The sequence below is a fragment of the Mobula birostris genome, chromosome 9, assembly GCF_030028105.1.
Source record: "Mobula birostris isolate sMobBir1 chromosome 9, sMobBir1.hap1, whole genome shotgun sequence".
NCBI lineage: Eukaryota > Metazoa > Chordata > Chondrichthyes > Myliobatiformes > Myliobatidae > Mobula > Mobula birostris.
Genome location: NC_092378.1, coordinates 25786451 through 25810811, shown reverse-complemented (window position 1 = coordinate 25810811; position 24361 = coordinate 25786451). Strand labels below are relative to the sequence as shown.

The window sequence follows — 24361 nt, the reverse complement described above, 5'->3', positions numbered from 1 at the left end:
CTGTACATACTGGCTGTGCGGTGAAAAAGGCACAAGAACGCCTCTTTCACCTCAGACGGTTGATGAAGTTTGATATGGCCCCCTAAATTCTAAGAACTTTCTACAGGAGCACAATTGAGAGCATCCTGACTGGCTGCATCATTGCCTGATATGGGAGCTGTACTTCCCTCAATCACAGGACTCTGCAGAGAGTGGTGCGGACAGCCCAATGCATCTGTAGATGTGAACTTCCCACTATTCAGGACATTTACAAAGATAGCTATGTAAAAAGGGCTCAAAGGATCATTGGAGACCCAAGTCACCCCAACCACAAACTGTTCCAGCTGCTACCATCCTGGAAACTACTGCAGCATAAAAGCCAGGACCAACAGGCTCTGGGACAGCTTCTTCCACCAGGCCATCAGTCTGCTTAATTCATGCTGACACAACTGTATTTTTTATGTCATATTGACTATCCTGTGTACATAATGTTTATTATAAATTACTATAATTGCACATTGCACATTTAGACAAAGACGTAACGTAAAGATTTTTATTCCTCATGTATATGAAGGATGTAAGTAATAAAGTTAATTCAAAGTGTCAGCACCGTTATGCAATTAAATGCATTATATTCAATAATTTCTTGTTTCTCCAAATTCCTATGTGATACAAGTAGTCTGAAATTATATTTGTGTTCAGCTTCAAGCGGTGTATCAAAAATAAATAAAAATCTTTGGGAGCAACACTTTTGAAGAATTTGTCCAGTGTAATTAGTTCTTTGATTTTGCTGATGTTGAATGAGAGGTTGTCACTGCGGTACCATTCAGCCAGATTTCTAATTCTCTTCCTATATGCTGATTCATCGCCACCTTTGATTTGGCCAACAGCAGTCATGTTGTCAGTAAACTTAAATATGCATTGGACCTGTGGCCTAATTATAATTTCAGTAGTGTAATGAGGTTTTAACAGATAGGGTAGTGTATCCATAAAGCACTCCTTTCCACTGCAGTAAGATAATTTACTAATTGGAGTCTTAAAGTGGAGAACTGCTGTAAGTTAAAACTTTTTACAGGTGGCCCCGTTTTCCGAACGTTCGCTTTACGACACCTCGCTTTTACAAAAGATGTACATTAGTTACCTGTTTTCACTAACAGAAGGTGTTTTCACTGTTATGAAAAAAGGCAGCGCACACCCAAACAGCCAAGCACCTCCCCCGGAACTGCATTCTAGCCGGCATTGCTTAAACACGTGCTTTATCTTGATTTATTTTGTGCATCTGTTAGCAAGATGAGCTCTAAGGTATCAAAAGCCTAAAAGAGCTCATAAGGGTGTTACACTTAGTGTAAAACTAGACATAATTAAGTCCATGTCCGCATGTCGAACTTGCCTGCGTCCACCATTCGCACTATTTATACGCAGAGAAAGAATTTTGAAAGCTGCCGATGTTACTGTTGGTTCTGCTCATAGCAAAGTGGTCATTCTTAGTCAGCTTCCAATAATGGATAAAATGGAAAGTCTATTGTTTGAGTGGATTGATGGGTGTATAAAATGTGGTGTTCTGTTAAGTCTTCTTATACAAGGAGAAATCAGTCAGTCTTTATAATAAGCTGAAACAGAAAGCACTGGACATTGGTGATGGAAGTGTTGTGAAAGTGGAATTTGAAGGTAGTCATGGGTGGTTTGATCGTTTTCTGAGGCGAGGGCAGCTTCATAGTTTAAGCAGTGATCCCCAACCTCCGGGCTGCGGACCGATACATTGCCGTGAAGAACGCAGTGGTGCAGCGGTAGTCGGGACGCACCCAGCACACCTTTAAAAAAAAAAGCCAAAATAAGCTAATTAATTAGGTGCCACCCGGCACGGAAATGTCGGCCCAGATCAGGGGCGATTGCCGATTGCGTCAGGTGGTTATTCGTATAAGCAAGTATTTAACTGTGACAAAACTGCAATTTATTGGAGTCTTCCCGATTCTCGTAAGTGAAACCACACTGTACATACATTATTCCTACTTTATATAGGCTGTGTATTTTTATGCGTTATTTGGTATGATCTAGCAGCTCCATAGCTTAAAGGTTACTGGAGAGAGTGTTTCTGTTGAAGCACTTCCGCGAGATTTTCTCTGCGCTAGACAGTGCTGCAGAAAAGTATTTCTACTTTATATAGGCTGTGTATTTATCATATCATTCCTGCTTTTACTATATGTTACTGTTATTTTAGGTTTTATGTGTTATTTGGCATGATTTTGTAGGTTAGTTTTTGGGTCTGGGAATGTTCAAAATTTTTTCCCATGTTAATGTTAATTGCTTATTCACTTTACGACATTCTGGCTTATGAACCGTTTCATAGAAACATTCTACCTTCAGATAGCGGGGGAAACGTATACGAATCAGGGTATTAAAGCTTTCTCTGGGGGGAAAATAATGGCTGTTTCAATGGTGCAAGTTGTAAATGTGAAGTTGTAAGCCAATTGAGTGGTATGATGGTGGGCAATTTCATTTCTTGAGAGATTCTAGCCAACTTTTTAGTGTAAAAAGTGAAGTGATTTTCCCATTGAAAGTGAGGGAATCTGACTATAAACTAATACAGGGCAATAGGTGTCAAGTCAATTGGAACATTAAGTGCTGAATCTACTCGACAAGCTGGGTGGCATCTGTGGAATTAGAAATGGAATCTAGGAACTCTAGGGTTGGACTTGCCTCTTTTTCTCCACTATTCCATTTTTTGAATGCTACCTATTTTTGTGTTTTCTCTTTCCATACATAACTTTTACTTTCTCTAATTATGCTAAAATATTTTTGTTCTTACTGTTGTTTTAATACGATTACAAAAGAAGAGATATCTTTATAACAAAAATGAAAAACATTAATTTGAGTTCGAATATCAACACAAAGTTTAAGATCGTGTGCAATATACAGTATGATAAAAACATTATCACGTCCACTGCATACCACAAGTAAATAGTTACTATGACTAATAAATCAAATGCACTGTTAGAACACTAGTATCTCATTTAGTGTTCACAATACGTTTCTAAGAACGGGAGGGTTATGAAATCAGAAACCAAAAGCTTTGTGTAACCCACATACTGGGAGTCTAATGTAAACCCTTGGGCTTTCTGCTACTTCATGCTACTGTGCTGTGAATTTGTTGAGAGCCTAGTCCTCCAAAAACAATTAACCAATTGCAGCTTGGTTTTGGTGGGCTGTGTTGGTAGTTGCTCCATTTATTGAGGAACTGTCTGGACTCTCCTGTTGGATGTGATGGAAGCTGCTGTCTCCCCTGTTTTAACCTACTGAGCTATCCCCAGCCTCCTTGCTGTAATATTGTCAATGGCTTCTTCTGCAAGAGAAGATGATGAGTAGGATCTGGCTGTTTTTTTTTATTAAGTAAAACAATCATTGTCAGTCCAAAGCACTGGCATCATTACTCATTGTGCCAGCTGGGATACACCTTTCAGCCCTGTATCTCTGCTCTCAATAGTCCTCCCAGCCCACCCAACATTGGTCCTCACAGGCAGCCTACACATATTGCCTGGGTATTTTACAACAAACTGTGTGGCAATAAAATACCAGCAAGAATTTGTACCTGATACTTCAGAGTAGCAGCATGCAGGAGATGTCTGTTTTGAAGTACACTGAAGTATATCATAGTACTTTTGGTCTGGTATAGGTTCAGGGCTAAGAGCACTAAAATGAGTCGGTGCAGTCTGCGGTAGTGCTAAGTAGGGTACCATTGAAAAGTTATTTTGATCTTTCTGTTTCGTCTTCTACCAGTACCATTATTTAAAGCAGATGCATAAATGTGTACAGTACATATTGAAAAGTCTCCTTTAATTATGCCAAGACATTTGTGTTTTGAAGGATCGTGAGAGCATGTTGGGAAACAAAAGTAAAATTATGGAGTACTATTTTTATGGTTCTGATCTTGTAAAGGAAGTGTTCTCTCATGCATACCTATGAGTACTCAATAGCTAAGACCTATTTGATTAGATAAAAGATTAACCTACGGCATGAAGCCTAGAACCACAAACTACAGCACCAGGAATGTCGGAGTTGCTATTAACCATTCAACTGGAGCTAACTGCTTGAATCTTGTTCATTGCTTTTTTTACTCTCTCTCCCCCACCCCAAAAGTTCAAAATTCAAAATACATTTATTATCAAAATATGTATACATTATAGAACCTTGAGATTTGCCTCCTAACAGGCAACCATGAAACAAAGAAACCCAAAGGAACCCATTTTAAAAAAAACGATCGTCAAACCTCCAAAGAGCAGAGAGGGAAAAAAAATCATGCAAACAATAAATGCAAGCAAATAGCGTTCCGAGCTGAAGTTCACAAAGACAGTCCTGCCCATGAACATTTAATTCAGCACAGAGCGGAGCAGCAACCTGAACTGGCCCATCTCTTGCCTTGGGCCCTGACACCCTGACCTTTTCGATTTGGCCTAGCAACTAAATCATCATCCAAGCATCAGGTTCAGTTGCCTTGATATGTTCTGGGGCCTTGACCCTGCTGGCCTGTACTCAGCCTTTCCAATTCAGTTTGGTGCTTAATTTGTCGTCGAAGCAGTGGGTTCAGTTGCCTTAATGTGCTCTGGGGCCTGCATACTTCCAATTCATTTTAGCTTGTACCCGACCTTTCTGATTTGGCACAGCACTCAAATCGATCTAACCTCTGGTCTTCCTCACTCTCGGCAACAGGCCAACTGCCTCACCTCGCTTCGGTTCTGCCACATTGAATTGCAAGTCCAAAGGGAAGTTACAGACATACTTGTAACGATTGTTTACCAGAAAAATAGTTTTATTATTGGCCACTGGCTAGAAGTCGCTGAGATTCACCAGTGCTGTCTTAAACTGGAAGCTTAATTTAAATCAAATCACACTTTATTCACTTAATCATGAATTTCTGCAATATGCATGAGAAGGTCAAATTATGTATTTCTGCTGTTCACATGACACTATTGTGTTATATCAGATTTTACAGAGAAATTAATTGCAATGTGTCACTTCTGTGTTTTGCTTTAACTGATTTTCCAATAAGATTATAGTGAAATTATTGAGGAAGATGCTCAGAAATCGGAGCTAAAATTAATGTAAAGAAAACATGAATATTTTAAAAAAGTGTTTGCATTCGTCTTATTGATGTTTATAATACAGCATTGATCTGCATAATTTCCAAAGTATCTGTACACAGTTTTCAATTTCTACTGACCATGACAAACTTGTAAGATGTTTTTACTTCTAATGTTAAATGTTTGGGAGTATCAGAAACTTAACAAATGGTTATTTAACAATTTGATGTTCATATGCTTTTTCAGATAATAACTTACTGCAAAAAAATTGAATAATATTTGCATAACAGAACAGGTAATTCAAAGTTCAAAGCAAATTTTATTATCAAAGTACATATATGTCACCATATACAATCCTGAGACTCATTTTCTTGTGGGCATACTTAGCAAATCTATAGAGTAGTAACTATAACAAGATCAATTAAAGATCAACCAGAGTGCAGAAGACAACAAACTCTGCAATTGCAAATATAAATAAATAGCAATAAATAACAAGAACATGAGATGAAGAGTCCTTGAAATCGATATCATTGGTTGTGAGAATATTTCACTGATGGGGCAAATGAAGTGGAACGTAGTTAACCTTTTTCGTTCAAGAGCTTGACAATTGAGGGGTAGTAACTGTTCTTGAACTTGGTGGTGGAAATACTGCAGCTCTTGTACATTCTCCCTATTGGCAGCAGCGAGAAGGGAGCATGACCTGAGTGTTGGAGATCTCTGATGGACACTGCTTTCCTATGACAGTGTTTCATGTAGATGTGCTAAATAGTTGGGAGGGTTTTATCCATGATGTACTGGGCTGAATCCACTACTTTTTGTAGGATTTTCCGTTCAAAGGCATTGGTGTTTTCATACCAGGCAGTGATGCAGCCAGTCAGTATACTCTCCACTACACATCTATAAAGTTTGTCCAAGTTTTAGACGAAATGCCATATCTCTGCAAACTCCTAAGGAAGTAGAGGTACTGCTGTGCTTTCCTAACACTTGTGCTAAGTCCAGGGCAAGTCCTCTGAAACAATAACACCTCGGAATTTAAAGTTGCTAACCCTCTCCACCTCTGATCCTCCGATGAGGACTGACTTATGGACTTTTTTTTCCTTCTGAAGTCTACAGTCAGTTCCTTGGCCTTGCTGACATTGAGTGAGAGGTTTTTGTTCTGACACCTCTCAGCCAGATTTTCAATTGCCCTCCTATATGCTGATTCACCACCATCTTTGAGTTGGCTCATGATAGTGGTGTTATCAGCTACTTGAGTATGGTATTGGAGCTGTGCTTAGCCACACAGTCATAGGTGGAAAGTGAGTAGAGCAGTGGCCTAAGCACACAGCCCTGTAGTGTACCTGTGCTGATGGAGATTGTGGAAGAGATGTTGTTGCCAATCTGAGCTGACTGGGGTCTACAAGTGAGGAAATCCAGAATCTAATTGCACAAGGAGGTATTGAGGCCAAGGTCTTGGAGTTTATTGATTGATTTTGAGGAGATGGTGGTAGTGACTGCTGATCTGTAGTTGATAAAGAACATCCTGATGTAAACATCTTTGTTGTCCAGATTTTCCAGAATTTAGTGAAGACCCAATGACATGGCATCTGCTGTGGACCTGTTGCTTCAGTAGGCAAATTGGAGCGGATCCAGGTTGCCTCTCAGACAGGAGGCATGTTTCATCACTTACCTCTCAAAGCACTTCAGCATTGTGGATGTAAGTGCAGCTGGGCGGCAGTCATTGAGACAGGTCATCACGTTCTTCTTGGGCACCAGTATAATTAAAGCCTGCTTGAAGTAGGTGGGTATCATACACACCCAAAGTGAGAGGATAAAGATCTCTGTGAACACACCAGCCAGTTGGTCAGCACAAGCCTTTGCTACGTGGCCTGGTACCCAGTCCAGTCCGGATGCTTTCTGTGGATTCACCCTCCTGAATGCAGCCTGCAGGGATCAGCTTCAGAGACTGAGATCATGGGATCATTGAGGGATGTGGGAGTTCACGATTGATCCTCCATGTTCTGTCAGTCAAAGTGAGCATAGAAGACATTGGGCTAATCTGAAAGTAAAGCCTTGCTGTCTCCCATGTTGCTTGATTTAACTTTATAAGAGGAGATAACATTCAAGTCCTGCCACAGCTGTTGAGCAGCCCTCCTTGATTCAAGTTTGGTTCGGAATTTCCACTTTGCCTGTGAGATGGCTTTCCGCAGATCATACCTACATCTCATGTAGCTTTCTTGGTCTCCAGACTTGAATGCCTCAGATCTGGCCTTCAGCAGATTCTGATCTCATGGTTCATCCAGGTCTTCTGAATGTGGAAGACTCTGAATGATCTGGAGGGGATACACTCGTCTATAGCTGTTTTTATTAAAGTCCGTTGCAACCATGGAGTATTCATTCAGATCTCCAGATGAGTGCTTGAACACGGCCCAGTCCACTGTCTTAAAGCTATCCCATAATCGCTCCTGTACCTCCTGCGACCTCCTCTTTGTTGTCTAAATCTCTAGAAGTTTGCTTTTTAGCCCCTGCTTGTATGCAGGCAGGAGAAGGACAGCCATGTGATAGATTGGTAGATAGGTTCTTTATTGATCCCAAAGGAAATTACAGTGTCACAGTAGCATTACAAGTGCACAGATATAAATATTAGGAGAAAAGTAAGAAAGAATAAAATAGAAAGTTGCCTTAAAAATAAGATGTACAAGATTTACAAGTCAAAGATTACAAGATTTATAAGATTTCCAAGATCACACTGATAAGATTGTACTGGAAGATTTTCCATAATGTTATATAGTAATGGGTGCACATTCACACCGTCCAAATAAGAAGATAAGATAAGCACAGAATGTCTGCGATAGCAGGGTGTGGTAACCAGAGTTTAAACAGAGCTATGGTAAACAGGGGTTAATATGTGTTCGTCCATCATCGACGTCGATGAGGACCTGGACACCATTTGATGGTGTTGAGACTAGCACGTGATTTGGATTTAAGTGAGGGAGAGTTACACGGCATCAGCCTCACTCTCTCTTCCCAATTCCCATCTGGATTCAGTGGCAAGACAGAGTCAAGACGGCTGGAGATGGGACTAGGTGCAGTGGATGACCAGGACATCTTCTGTGTCTTGTCCTCCTCTACATGTTCCACAATGCTTGCAGAGACTGCCTTCTTGACCGTTGGACCTTCCATTGGTCTCGTCCGCTCAATCCACCGGAATCTGTCTTCACATGCTGGGATAGACAACTCCCTATCTCACCGAGGGTTTGAGACCCATCGGCTACCCTCACCTGGTTTAGCCAGCTTGTTGAAGCTGTTGCCCAGGGTGTGGCCGCTGTTGCATGCAAACAGCTACGGGGAGCCACAGGTGAGAGCTGAGTGCCAGGTGGGGATCAAAGATGGACTAACCGCCTTGAAAAGGACACAACATGTTCCCCCACCAGAGGTGCTGTCCCTCCCTGACACCCCATACACCCCAAACAGGGGTTAATAACAGTCTAACAGGAGTGGGGGGAGGTCATTACTTCCCTGGCTATAGGTTGACTCATTATAGACCCAAATGGCCAAAGGTAAGAATGACATCATAGCGCTCTTTGGAGCAGTGCAGTTGTCTTAGTCTATTACTGAAAGTGCTCTGCTGTTCAGGCAAAGTGGCATGCAGAGGGTGAGAAATGTCCAGAATTGCCAGGATTTTCTAGAGGGTCTTTTGTTCCACCACTGCCTCCATAGTCTGTGGTGGCCAGTGCTATCATGTTTGCTGTTGTGTGCTGGGGCAGCAGGCTGACGGTAGCAGACACCAACAGAATCAACAAACTCATTCGTAAAGTCAGTGATGTTGTGGGGATGGAACTGGACTCTCTCATGGTGGTGTCTGAAAAGAGGATGCTGTCTAAGTTGCATGCCATCTTGGTCAATGTCTCCCACCCACTACATAATGTACTGGGTGGGCACAGGAGTACATTCAGCCAGAGACTCATTCCACCGAGATGCAGCACAGAGCGTCATAGGAAGTCATTCCTGCATGTGGCCATCAAACTTTAGAACTCCTCCCTTGCAGGTTCAGACACCCTGCGCCAATAGGCTGGCCCTGGACTTATTTCTTAATTTACTGGCATAATTTACATATTACTATTTAACTATTTATGGTTCTATTACTATTTATTATTTTTGGAACAACTGTAACGAAAACCAGTTCCCCCTGGGATTAATAAAGTATGACTATGACTACTATGATAGTGTCCAGTTTGACGCCTATAGCAGAGCCAGACTTTCTAATCGGTTTATTGAGCCTGTTAGGATCACCTGTGGTGATACCATTGCAGTGGTGTGCTGGGACATAAAAGATTGTACTGGCAACAACAGACTGGTAGAACATATGAAGGAGAGGCCTGCATACTCCAAAGGATCTCAGTCTCCTCAGGAAGTAGAGGTGACTCTGGCCCTTCTTGTGTTGGTTCTTCAACCCATATCCTCATCCTCACCCTCAGTGTTGGTTCTCCATTCAAGTCTGTCATCCAGGTGCACCCCCAGGTACTTGTAGGTCCTCACCACATCCATGTCCTCACCATCAATAGTAGCAAGGGGCAGAAGGCTTGGTCTTCCTTAAGTCCATCACCATCTCCTTTGTCTTACTGATGTTGGCTGCAGACGATTCGGCTGGCACCATTTGACAAAGTCCTCCACCAGGGCCTTGTATTCATCCTCCCGTCCTCCCCTTTATACACCCAACTTTTGCTGAGTCACAAGAGAATTTCTGCAAATGACATGACTCCATGTTGTATCTAAAGTCCGAGGTATACAGGGTAATCCGATTTACCAAAATATGGTCAAAATTAATATGGTGAGTCACTCACCAGCCTACTTCAACTAACCACATTAATATTACAATCCAGCTTTGCGACATCCTCAAAATAAATTTGAAATGAGTTTAAAAACTGACAGATTTAGTCTCTCCTATAATAAAATTCAAACGTGTGAAATACTCATGATTAGAAGTTCAAACCACTGAACTTTCATGGATAATAGTAATAGTTGCAATTTTGCAACATCATATAAAGATGTCTCTTTAAAAAAAATCAAATGAAGTTCCTTTAAAAACGCAAACATGAGGAAATCTGCAGATGCTGGAATTTCAAGCAACACACATAAAAATTGCTGGTGAACGCAGCAGGCCAGGCGGAACAAGTGCTACACATGCCCTTACACTTCCTCCCTCACCACCATTCAGGGCCCCAGACAGTCCTTCCAAGTGAGGTGACACTTCACCTGTGAGTCGGCTGGGGTGATGTACTGCGTCCGGTGCTCCCGATGTGGCCTTCTATATATTGGCGAGACCCAACGCAGACTGGGAGATTGTTACGCTGAACACTTACGCTCTGTCCGGATCTCCCAGTGGCCACACATTTTAATTCCACGTCCTATTCCCATTCTGATATGTCTATCCACGGCCTCCTCTACTGTAAAGATGAAGCCACACTCAGGTTGGAGGAACAACACCTTATATTCCGCCTGGGTAGCCTCCAACCCGATGGCATGAACATTGACTTCTCTAACTTCCGTTATTGCCCCACCTCCCCTTCGTACCCCATCCATTATTTATTTATTATTAATTTTTTCCCTCTCTCCTTTTTCTCCCTCTGTCCCTCTCACTATACTCCTTGCCCATCCTCTGGTTTCCCCCCTCCCCCTTTCTTTCTCCCTAGGCCTCCCATCCCATGATCCTCTCATTTCCCTTTTGCCAATCAACTTTCCAGCTCTTAGCTCCATCCCTCCCCGTCTTCTCCTAGCATTTCGGATCTCCCCCTCCCCCTCCCACTTTCAAATCTCTTACTATCTCTTCTTTCAGTTAGTCCTGATGAAGGGTCTTGGCCCGAAACATCGATTGTACCCCTTCCTATAGATGCTGCCTGGCCTGCTGCATTCACCAGCAGTTTTTATGTGTGTTGCTTGAAATTCCAGCATCTGCAGATTTCCTCGTGTTGGCATCATTGTTTGGCAGCACTTATCTGTGTGAGCAATTATTTTCAAAAATGAAGCACACCAGGAACCATTTGAGAAGAAGATTGATGCCCATCTGGATAATATCTTGCTCTTGGCATCAACAAGTCTGACGCCCAATATTAAGAAGCTTTCAAGCAACAAACGGCATTAAGTTTCACATTGATTTATTGACTGCTTGCATTAAAATTTTCTTTTTTATTATACTTAATTTACCACCATTCAATGCATCATATTCATAGTTTTATGTTTAAAGATTTTTTGTGTCCTTTTAATAGATTTAAAAGATGCCTTGATTGAAATAAATTGCAACTAAACTGAGTTCTTTGATTACTAATTGGCATCCTTGGTTAAGCACAAATGATTTTCTAGTATGCGTTATTCATTAATTTGAGGCCAAACATAACTAGATGTATCTAAAAGGATAATTCCCATATTTCAAGTTTATTATGGCATTTATCTGGCTCACCGTCCGCTCATTAATACATGATCCGGCTCACAGAGGCAAAAAGGTTGCCAACCCCTGATCTGTGGCTTGCTGACAAAATAAATTATCAATGCCAAACAATGAAATGCGAAGTGCTTCTTTGAATAACCTGTGGCGCTTTTTTTTGATGAGTTTATTCCTTCAAGACTGAAGATACCTTTTAACTTATTTCATTAATTTCTTGAGCTGAATGACTGCCCAATAGATTACTTATTGTGTTTTCTGCAAGATTCTATTTAATATTGTATTGAAATCTTTGCTGTATATCAGTAGGTATGCGTGTATATTTTGTAGCATGCCAATTTGTTTGTTAATCTATAGAAAGAAAGTAACCTCCTTCAGTCTCATTTTCTTACTTTTTATCATTTTGTTAATCCTTCACTTTGAGTAATGCTATGCATTGTGATTTTTTTCCCCCTCCAGTTTTTCTCCATAATCTGTGCTGTACCTGGCTGCTACCAATTTCTATTAGCGTTCTTTTTTTGTCTTTTGGAATTCTAAGCTGCTCTCTGGGGACCTGTGCACATTTTAGTTGCTTTCGCACTAAGCCTAGTTGCTTTCTAGCTCTAAGCTATTGAGCATATGTGTTTTCAAGGCTGGACCAATTTTTACTTTTAGTTACAAAAATACAGTACAATTTTATTAAAATCTGAAAACGATTATTATCTAGAGCTGAATTCAAATAGAACTGTAAAATGTTATTGTGATAGCTCTTAAAGAATAGAAGCACGTGTAGGTAATTTTGGATTTTAATTTCTTCTCTACTATTCAGAAAATCATTGCTGATCCTTAACTTTGGCAACACTTCCGTGCAACAATCTCATTTCTCTTGACCTCCTTCAATATCTAAAAACTTTATCTATATGATAATTTTAACCAAAAACATTAACCTGTTTATCTTTTATCAAAGGTTGAACAGTAAGGAACTAAAATGCTGAAATAGCTTGCTGATAAACAGCATTTGAGAATCTGAAAAGGCATTGACCTGTAACGTTAACCCTGTTTCAGTCTTCACAAACATTCCTGACCTGTGGAGTATTTCCAGCATTTTCTGTCTTTACATTCTTCACGAGTTTAACACATGAATTTCCAAAGCTATTGCTTTTTATTTCAATTAACATTTGCACTCCATGTTAAAACAAGGTACTGATAAAATTTCCAAATACAATAAGATAAATCTGAAAATAATCAATACATTTTTAAGATGAATTCATGGGGGTACCGGTGATGTCATCATTCATAATGGCAGCTTAAATCAACAGCTCTTCCGGAAAAACATATTTTGCCCCGTTAATCCATCAAATATAAGATCTATTGAAAATATCTGAATTGATAAGGAGGGCAAGAATGGGGAGCACGGATGGAGATTTAAAAAAAGCACCACTGCGGAGCCTATGGGAGAGAGAGGTACAGCACGCGGCTCTCCTACACGTGCGAGTGGTGGCAGGGCTGATGCTGGGCCTAGTGCAGACGAAGCGGCAAGTATGATAAGGACTTTGGAAGCCATAAGGGAAGTCCAAAAAGATATGAAGCAGCAACTCAATGATATAAAGTCAGAGCTCACCAACGTCAATCAGAAAATAGCAGTGGCAGAGACTTGAATTGAGAAGGTGGAAGATCGTGTGCAAAACGTGGAACAGATACTAGGTAAGACGATAAAAATATTAAATCAACAGGAAAGTAAATTGCTTGACCAGGAGGGAAGATCGCGACAGAAAAATATCAGGATTTATAATGTTCCCGAAGGAGCGGAGGGATTGTCGATGATGGACTTTGTAGACAAGCTTCTGTGGGAAGCGCTGGAGATTCCTCAGACTGCGGAGATTGAAATTGAAAGGGCACACAGTTTGCTTGTCCAGCAGTCTCCCGGAGAAAGAGAAGGCAAACGGCGCCCCATTGTACTTAGGTTCCTTCGATTCAAGAGCAAGGCAGAGATTCTACGAAGGGCTTGGTTTAAGAAGAGACTGTTTTGGAACGGGAAGTTAATGTACTTCGATCATGATTAACCCCCGGCAATCCTACAGAAACAGAAGGAATATTCTGAAACAAAGCGAATATTAAAGCAAGAAAAGATTAAATTTCAAAACCCGTACCCTGCTAAACTGAGGGTATTTTACCAAGAAGAGATACGACTATATCAGATGGTAGAAGAGGCGACTACGGACATGAAGAACAGAGGACTGCCCATTAGCGTGGTCAAACCAAGGGAAACTCTGGCTGAGCAGTTATCCTGAACTGCTTGAGAAATAGTAAGAGAACCTAGAAAGCAGGGGACGGGAACAGGATGAGAGAAGGATTTTAGGAAGAGACTGTCAGTTCTCCAAGGGCAGCACTCATCTCCTCCAGAAGAGCCATAAGGTTTGGCTAACTTTAAAAGTGCTGATAAACGAAACGGAAGCAAAAATAGACGGTGAAATACCTATCTCGGGAAATACATGTTATAATGTGGATTTTATATTACTCAATTTTTAAAAATTCATTTATTCATTCCTTTTTCCCCACCTAAATGAGAATATATACATGGGAGGAATACACAGGGAAATCATTTCTGTGTGGACATAGTTTTTTTTTAATTACTTTTATAGGTACTGCAGCAGGGGCCCTCAACCCACGGGTAAGAGGAGCTATCCCCCATGGCTAGACCTTTCTTCTAGCCCAACCTAAGGTCATCTGGAGACCCCAGCCTTGGAACCACACCTTCCTTACCTTTTTTTATTATTTGCGTTTCTTGGCTCTTATTTGTTCAGGGAGTAGATTGATTAAGTTATATTCTGCAAATTTCAATGATATACTAACAGATAAATACACTTAGAGAGTAATTGGGTATATACCTCAAGAATGGTTGAAAAGAGATAAATATAAATATTTAATTAATATACTGCTAGTGGCTGGTAAAAAGACCCTTACCAGGAAATGGTTATCTCAGGAGAGCCCAACTTTAAATGTATGGATGGAAATTACAATGGACATTTACAAAATGGAGAAGATAACAATATCTGTTAATCATAAGTTGGAATAATTTTATTCATACTGGAAAAAAATGGTTTAACTACATAACATCTTATAGGCCTGATTTTATTCTCACAATCAATGAATATGTTAAAAAAAACACTCTCAACTTTGGTCATGGTTTTCTTCTTTCGATTGTTCTTTCCTCTTCTTTCTGTAAGAGTATACTTCAGATAAATATTATGTGGAGATTTGTGACAAATATATGATATATATGTACAGTATCTGAAATACATCCCATGGAAATATTTGTTTGATGATGAACTTCAATAAAAAATAAATTACAAAAAAATGATGAATTCATGGATTGGCACAATGAAGTAAACAAATGAATGCAGCGGAGTACCTGTAACAAACCACTTTTACACTTGTCAATGACTTAAGGTGAAACTAGATTACTGTCCCGTGATAAATTTTCTATATGTTGCACAATTATCTTGGCATCAATTTTTCAGCTGGCTGTTGCTACCAGATGACAATTCATTAACTGCATGATCTACTTAATCCTTTATTAACTCTGTGGATAACTCTGGGAAATTTAGTTCAACTTAGTATGTGTTTGTATTTCAAACCATAATTTTCTGATAGTTATCTTCCTAAACTTTGGAGCCAATAGGTGGAACCTTGCAATGCTGATTGGTGAAATTGTTTGCGTGGAACGGAGTGTCTGCCAAGTGGAAGGCCTTCAAACACGTTATGTCAAGAGTTCAGGGCCTGCATGTTTCTGTTGAGGTGAAGAGCAATGATGGCGGGGGGTGGGGGAGAGCACTGGTTGATGAAACATACTGAGGCTCTGCTGAAGAGAAACAGTGAGTCATCTGTTGTACATAAGCAATTGGAAACTAACTAGTGAATCTCTTGATAACTACGAGAAACGTAAGGGTGCACTTGAGAGAAAAGTTAGGCGGACAGAAAGAGGATATGAGAAGAATCTAGCAGGTAAGGTGAAGCAAAATCCCAAGAGATTCTATATTAAGAATAAATAGGTAGCTAGGAAGAGAATGGTCTCCTTCAGGATATGGCCATCTGTATGTAAAACCAAAAGAAATTAGTAAGATTTTTAATTAATATTTCTCTTCAGCTTTTACTGAGGAGAAAACTATGGAAGTTTAAGAAATGGAGGAAATGAGTGGTGTTGTCTTGGATCACATACAATTTAACAGGGAGGAGGTATTGATGGCTTTAAAGTGCATTAATGTAGGTGAATCTTCAGGGCTTCATCGGGTGTGTCCTTGGACCTTGTAGGAAACTAGAGAAGAAATTGTGGAGACACTTGCAGAGATTTTTACTTCATCTCTGACCACAGGTGAGGTTCAGAAAGACTGGAGAGTGGCTAATGTGGTACTGTTATTTAAAAGGGTAGCAAAAACAAGCCAGGAAACTACAGGCTGGCGAATCTGACATCATTAGTGGGTAAATTGCTGGAGGGGATTTTGACGGACAGGATCTACCAATGTTTGGAGAAACAGGGTCCAGTTTGAGACATTCAGCATGGCTTTTTACAGGGGAAGTTGTGTCTGATAAATCTGTTAGTTCTTTGAGGAGGTAATGAAGAGGATAGATAAGGGTAGGACAATAAATGTTGTCTGTATGGACTTCAGCGAGACCTTTGACAAGGGTCTTCATGGCAGGCTAGTCTAGAAGGTTAGATCACATGGGATCCAAGGGGAGATAGGAGATTGGATTCAAAATTGGCTCAGTGGTAGGAAGCAGAGGGTGATGGTTGGGGGTTGTTCCTTGGACTGTGAGCGTGTTTAGTGGTGTGCTACAAGGGTCAAGTCTATTCTCATGTTGTTTCAAAAATACCAGCACATCCTCTTTCTTAAAATTGACATGTTCCAGCGTATTGGCCTGTTCTACACTGTCTTCACATGTATCCACACCCTCTCAACTAGTAAATACTGAAGCAAAGGACCTCCCCCACCTACCCCAACTCCAGGCACATGTTTACTCTTTTATCCCTGATTGGTCCTACCCTGCTTCTGCACTATGTGGAGAATGCCTTGGGGTTTTCCTTAATCTTACTCACCAAGGCCTTCTCATGCGCTTCTAGCTCTCCTAAATCTCTTAAGCTCCTTCCTGGCTACCTTTTAAATCTCAAGAGCCTGGTCTGGTACTTGCTTCCTAAACCTTAAGTATGCTTCCTTCTCCCTCTTGGTTAGATATTCCACATCTCTTGTTAATGATGGTTCCTTCATCCTACCATCCTTTCCCTGCCTCAATGGACAGACTTATCCAGAAACCCATGCAAGTGCTCCCTAAATAACATCCACATTTCTGTTGTACAACTGTTCCCAATTTATGCCTCCAAGTTCCTGTCTAATAGTATCATGATTCATCTTTTCATAATTAAATACTTTTCATACCGTCTGCTCCTAACCCTGTCCAAGGCTGTGGTGGAGGTTGGAGAGTTGTAGTGACTGTCTCCATAATGCTTACACTCTGAGAAATCTGTCACCTGACTCCATTCATTGCCCGGTACTAGATCCAGTATCGCCTCTTCTCTAGTTTGCTGGTCCACATACTGTGTTAGGTATCCTTTCTGGACACACCTAACACATTCTACCCCATGTAAACCCTTTGCACTAAAGAGGTGGCAATCAATATTAGGGAAGTTGAAATCACCTATGACAATATCCCTGTTATTTTGCATCTTTCCAAAATCTGCCTCCTGATCCTATCTCTGTTGCATGGGGGGTGGGGTGTATATAGAAGGTGCTTGCTCCTCTCCTTTTTCTGATTTTCACCCCCACTGATCCTTCCACAACGTCCTCCTTTTCTGCAGCTATCCTTGGTTAGCGATGCCACTGAATTCCCTCCCTGTCCCTTTTGAAACATCTAAATCCTGGATCATCCAGCAGCCATTCCTGCCCTTGTGACAGCATTCTTTAATTAAGGTGAAAGTTTTAAAACAATTTACTGTAAGCTTCTGGCTGTATATAATATTTGTTGGAGAAACTTACACTTAATTATATGTGCTTATGAACAGCCCCAAAGGATTTTTCTGAAGTAACATGCATCATACGTACCTTCGCCTTCATATTAGGGAATTATAGAGAATAGTGTCTGTGTATTTGTGCTTGCAAACCTCATAGTGTTAAATAATGCTTGAAAAAAATTCACACCAACCACAAATAATAAATGAGTACTGTTTTTGCAGATGTACATGAATCGATTTTTCCTTTTGTAAGAAAATCAATAAAAGTCATTCAATATGATCAGCATACCTTCACAGTATTGTAATGAATGGCGTCAAAAGTGATAAGAATAGTTACAAAAAGTGGAGAGGGAGAGTGAGGAAACTAATTCTGCTCTTTGTACGTACATTTGTACGACTTTAGAATTTAATAATTAGGAACTCATTTACATGTAGGTGTGTTCATAGGTCAGGGCATTCGTAACAAGGGGATGGTTTATATTGGGAACCCCAATAGAAGTTAGGTTAGGAGCTCATATACAAGGCACATAGAAGCTCATTTTTGGCGGTCTGAAGCATTCTTCAAAAATGTTTTCTTTTACAGTGTTTTAGGAATGTCTACTTTTTCATTGTTCATTGAAGTCGTGTGTTGAAATGGAGAATTGCCCATAGGAATTTTTTTTCATTTCCTGTTTAAACAATGACATTCTTCAGTTGCGTATGTATATTTACAAGTCATTAATGGAATTGTAATAAACTAATGTATCTACATATTTCTACTAGCAATGAGTTGCAACATTCATAAAAGAGGTTAAATAAAAGGTACATGGCATTTAATAAGAATAAAGTAATTCTAGTGCTGTTACTTTTTACTTTATTTTACTTTATTGTCGCCAAACAATTGATACTAGAGCGTACAATCATCACAGCGATATTTGATTCTGCGCTTCAAATTATAAATCATAAATAGAAAATAGGAAAAGGAAAGTAAGGTAGTGCAAAAAAAAACCGAGAGGCAGGTCCGGATATTTGGAGGGTACGGCCCAGATCCGGGTCAGGATCCGTTCAGCAGTCTTATCACAGTTGGAAAGAAGCTGTTCCCAAATCTGGCCGTATGAGTCTTCAAGCTCCTGAGCCTTCTCCCGGAGGGAAGGGGGATGAAAAGTGTGTTGGCTGGGTGGGTCGTGTCCTTGATTATCCTGGTAGCACTGCTGCAACAGCATGCGGTGTAAACTGAGTCCAAGGACAGAAGATTGGTTTGTGTGATACGATCTTCTGCAGCTTCTTCCGGTCTTGGACAGGACAACTTCCATACCAGGTTGTGATGCACCCTAGAAGAATGCTTTCTACGGTGCACCTATAAAAATTAGTGACGGTTTTAGGGCAGCGGTCCCCTACCACCGGACTGCAGACTGGTACTGGGCCGCAGAGCATGTGCTACCGGGCCGTGAGGAAATGATATGAGTCAGCTGCACCTTTCTTCATTCCCTGTCACGCACTGTTGAACTTGAACATAGAGTTTCCAACTGTCCCATATTAGCTGGGACATCCCGTATATTGGGCTAAATTGGTTTGTCCCATACGGGACCGCCCTTGTCCCATATTTCCCCTGCTAAAGTAGAGCGTTCCTATGAAACCTTTCGTGCCGAAATGGCGTAAAGCGAAGAAGCAATTACCATTAATTTATATGGGAAAGATTTTTGAGTGTTTCCAGACCCAAAAGATAACCTACCAAATCATACCAAATAACACATAAAACCGAAAATAACACTAACATATAGTAAAAGCAGGAATGATAGGATAAATACACAGCCTATAGAAAGTAGAAATAATGTATGTACAGTATAGTCGGGAAGACGAAGCCAAAACCGATTTGTGGGAAAAAAATCGTCACGTACGTCATATGCGCACATCACGCATGCGCACACAGGTGCCCGCGCAAGGCTTCATGGTCATGGTAGTCTTTCCTGGGGTAAGCGCAAGTGTCCCGGGATTTGACTGCTAATTTTGTCCCTTATTTGGGAGTGAGAAAGTTGGCAACCCTAACTGTAAAAGACATGTTGAGGTGAGTTTAACCCTATTTGAACACCCCACCCCCCCGGTCGGCCAGTCGGCAGAATATTGTCAATATTAAACCGGTCCGTGGTGCAAAAAAGATTGGGGACCCCTGTTTTAGGGAACAGGCCAAATTTCTTTGGCTTTCTCAGGAAGTAAAGGTGCTGGTGGGCCTTCTTGGCAGTGGGCTCTGCTTGGTTGGACCAAGTCAGGTCATTTGTGATATTGACCCCGAGGAACTTAAAGCTTTTGACCTGTTCCACTTGCGCACCACCGATGTAAATGGAGTTGTGTGGTCCATTACTCCTTCTGAAGTCAATAACCAATTCCTTCGTTTTGCTGACGTTGAGGGATAAGTTATTGTCTTTGCACCATGCCACCAGATTCTTAATTTCCTCTCTGTACTCAAACTGATCATTACCCGAGATACAGCCTACAATTGTGGTATCATCAACAAACTTATATATTGACTTCAATGGAACTTGGCTAGGTGTACAGTGAGTACACAGCCTTGTGGGGCACCGGTGCTCAGAGTGATTGTAGAGGAGAGCTTGTCCCCTATTTTTACAGCCTGATTCCTGTCTGTGAGGAAGCTGAAGATCCAGCTGCAGATCTGAGTGCTAAGGCCCAGGTTCCGGAGCTTCGGAATCAGTTTATTTGGAATGATGGTATTAAAGGCAGAGCTGTAGTCAATGAAAAGGAGCCTTACATATGTGTCTTTATTCTCCAGGTGTTGTAAGGAGGAATGTAGGGCCAGAGAGATGGCATCTCCGGTTGACCTGTTGCTCCGACATCAATTGCTATGAAGGGCTTCGAGCGATTGGTTATGGCACACAGTAACCACAGCCTACCAGTCAACCTCGATGCGACGCAATCGGCTATCACCTTTGATCTGGGCCGACATTTACATGCCGGGGGCACCTAATTCATTAGCTTGTTTATTTCGGCTTTTTTCTCAAAGATGTGCTGGGTGTGTCCCAGCTACCGCCGCATTCTCCGCGAATCGGTATCTGTCTGTGTCCCGGGAGTTGGGGTGGTGGGACACTGGGGTGTCATATCACCGTCGATCAGGGCAGGCAGGTCATCTTCTTCTATGTCTGCCTGCCTCGATGTCGAAGCCTCGCACATTTTTCTATCATACAGTTCTTTGTAAGCACTCAAACCATCTTGCATATATGCCCTAAACCGATGTACCCTTTCAAAATTAAAGTTGTATTTTATCATTGCAGCGAAAATCTCACGCAGTTGCATCACATTCAGTTCCTGGATGACTCCACTTTCGGTCTGTTCGCTACTGCATTCGGTTTCGATTGTTACCCTTTCCTCTTCCAATTGCACCAGCTCTTCATCTATCAGTTCTTGGTCATGGGATGTCAAAACCTCTTCAACATCATCTTTGTCAACTTCCACAAGCCAAACCCACGTTGTCTTTACTTTGTTCACCACGATCGAAACGCTTAATTATGTCTAGTTTTACGCTAAGTGTGACACCCTTATGAGCTCTTTTAGGCTTTTCCAATACCTTAGAACTCATCTTGCAAACGGCTGCTCACAGGCACGTGTTTAAGCAATGCCGGCTAGAATGCAGTTCCGAATCCGGGGGAGAGCAGCTGCTCGAGGCGCGCGCTGCCTTTTATTGCGTGCTGCTTTTTTCACGCACTGCCTTTTTTCGTAACAGTGAAAACACCTTCTGTTAGCAAAAACAGGTAACTAATGTAGGTCTTTCATAACAGTGAGGTTTCATAAAGCGAACGTTCGAAAAGCGGGGGACACCTGTATGCGATTTCACATTATGCATCAACTTCGAGGAACGTATCCCCCGCAAATAACGAGGATAGGGTGTACATATATACAGTGTATGCAGTGCTATTCCAGTCTCGAACATTGTATTTTATTGTTTGGAGCGAACGAAAAGGAAAGAACACTTGAGCAATTATCTTTTAAACCTCCCAGAATTTCAAAACTTCACTACTTGGTAGGCGACTGCTCTCAAGTACTGTTGTGAAAAATGCAAGCAAAGCATATCATTTTCATTCCTTGTTTCCTAGGTATTTCAGTTTATGAACTATATGTTTATTTTTTCCCAATTTATCAAGTGAACTTAAATCTTCATATCTGAATTGTCTTGCTGAAGTTAAATTCTTGTCTCAAATAAAGCAGATTTCACATTCCATGCATCTGGTTTCAACTTGGCAAATGTTGTTTCTGTTCTGGATATTAATAAATTGTGCCTCCAAGCTAACAATTAAGTCATGAAAACTAAAGGGACAGTTATAGTAACTTTGGATTACTCCAGTCATTGTTACAGGTAGTTAATTAGGGCATATCAGCTTAACTAAGTCATGAAGATCCAAGAATTGTTCCCTTCCATTTAAATGTGTATTGGAGTCCAATAGTTAAGCCAATTAAGTTGCATAGTGACATATTAATGTTAAAATGAATGTTCTCTGTATATGATTCCATTTCCCATCTGCATAGATTGAAAATAATTTCATTGTTAGCCTTCATGCAGTTTATAAGCCAGAGAAAAGGTATTGTATTGGGAACCTTTCATTTGAATCTTTTTGCTGGTGAGTTAAGTCTTTCAATTTCTCACGACCTGTTTTGCTTTTTTTTCTCATAATTTATTACATTTACAGCCAGCCATTCATTTTAATTCTTATTTTCCTAAATTAAGGGGAAGAAAGGTGCTTATCTGCAGCTTCTGTTCATTATTGTTTAGGGGGAAATTTGTAGATTTTTCTCCTTCCCTCTACCACTTTCCTCATCTGTAATTTCTTTATAGGGCCTTGTGATGAAAGTAATGTGTAATTGCAATTTGTTCTTTATCTGTTCCTTTGTAGAAGTGTTACCTTGATACTTTCCAGGGGTGTATGTTTGAATTGAAAAAGATCATAATACAGTTGATGATTTGAGAAATATTTGCTTCCCACCACCGCCACACCAAGTGGCTCTGTTCTTTTCTTTTATAGGACCGAGCAATTGCTGCCTATATTCCTCACCTGTTAACACATAGCTGTTGTCTTGAACCACTGCGGCTTTCCTGGTGAAGGTGCTCACAACATGTTATTAGGGCAAAAGTTCCAACATTTGGATAAGGAAGCAGGTTATTTCCAAGTCAGGGGAGGGTGTGACCTTCATGTGATGGTGCTCCCATGCATTTGCTGCACATGATCTTGAGGTAGGTATTTGCTGCCATGGTTACTCAGGAGAGTAACCACATTTTCAAGATTTGAAATGAATCAGTCCCCATTAAACATAAAAGTAATTTTATTATTAAAGCACATATATGTTACCATATCGACCTTGATTCATTTTCTTGCAGACAATTACAGGAAGAAAAAAGAAATACAAAAGAAATTCACAAGAAAACATAAATACCGACAAAGAATGTGCAAAAAAAGACAAACTGTGCAAATAAAAAAAATACTGAGAAGAAGAGTTGTAAAGGATCCTTGACAGTGAGCCTGTGGGTCATTGAATCAGCCCAGAGTAGTGGTGATTGAAGTTATCCTTGCTGGTTCAGGAGCCTGATGGTTTTAGGGTAACTGTTCCTGAACCTGATGGCGTGGGATCTGGGGCTCTTGTATGTCCTGCCTGATGGTAGTAGCAAGAAGAGGGCATGGTCTGCATATTGGGAGTCTTTGATGGTTGATGCTTTTGTGTGGTAGTACTTCATGTAAATGTACTCATTGATGAGGTGGGGGGGGGGGTAGCATTTTGCCTGTGATGGACTGCGTTATATCCACCACTTTCTGTAGTCTATTTCATTCCAGGACATTGGTGTTTCTATACCGGTTGATGATGCAACAAGTTAGGGTACTCACCACTAAGCATCTATAGAAGTTTGTCAAAGTTTTTTGTGACATGCAGAATCTATGCAAACTTTGAAGAAAGTAGAGGTGCTGTCGTGACTTCTTTGTGTTGACACTTAATGCTTGTCCCAGGGCAGATCCTCAGATATGTTCATGCCAAGGAATTTAAAGCTGCTTTAAGATACATTAATTCAGATTTACTTGACGTCGATTCAGATTTGTATGTTTTTGCTTTGGTGAAAACTGCACATTATATGAAAAAATGATTGTAAGCTACCTTTAAATTAAAAACATTTCTGTTCAGTGGGTAGTTCTGTTGGCAAATAGTACTGAATTTGCTATAGCTGTTAGTAGCAATGGCATGTCTACAGTACCTTGATTCGTAAATGTTTCATGATTCATTACTGTTATTTGAGAGTACATTGTAAACAATTCTTATCACTGCAATGCTTAACTTGTTCTCCATTTTCCAAAGGTGTTAATTTTTTATTCATTCTCAATGCCCTAATTATTAAAACAGCAACACCTTTGTCTCAATAATCAGTTCAACTAATCTGTGAATCCATTTTTGATGACAATAGTACTATTAACTTCTGTAGCCTTGATTATGTATCCATTCAAATATTTAATGCACTCATACTAAAGCTTCCTCATCAAAGTAGAGTAAAATTGCATTAGAGTGAAGCCACATGTAGATATGAAAAGTTATATGCTATGTTTACGTACTATGAAATTCAGTAACGGCCCAAACATAACACACAATCGAATTTTTGTAATAGAGTAAGCTAGGTTGTCTTGGTATGTACTAGCATGTAGATAGCTAGGAATTTTGTGCTGCTTTCAATTACCATTATTTAAAAAATTGCAATATTTCTACACAGCATTAAAATGTTATCAGTATGGTATTGATAATGGCTGTAATAACATTTGTTCATAATTCACACATTAACAGATTGTAATATTATTTTCCAGGAAAAACATAAACAGCAGTTAGAAGACCTTAGAAAAGCTGGCAACGATGCTCTTAGCATTATCATTGAAGAATTTAAGGTTGGTA

The 24361-nt window shown here is 40.5% G+C and overlaps 1 protein-coding gene across 1 annotated transcript in view; it reads left to right on the top strand.

The window, feature by feature from the left end:
• LOC140202593 (coiled-coil domain-containing protein 91-like) overlaps window positions 1–24361 on the top strand; it is a 194453-nt gene that overhangs the window by 71040 nt on the left and 99052 nt on the right. The window contains exon 7 of the mRNA XM_072267633.1: window positions 24277–24354. Within this exon, the coding sequence (XP_072123734.1) occupies window positions 24277–24354 (78 nt within the window). The remainder of the gene's footprint in view (window positions 1–24276; window positions 24355–24361) is intronic.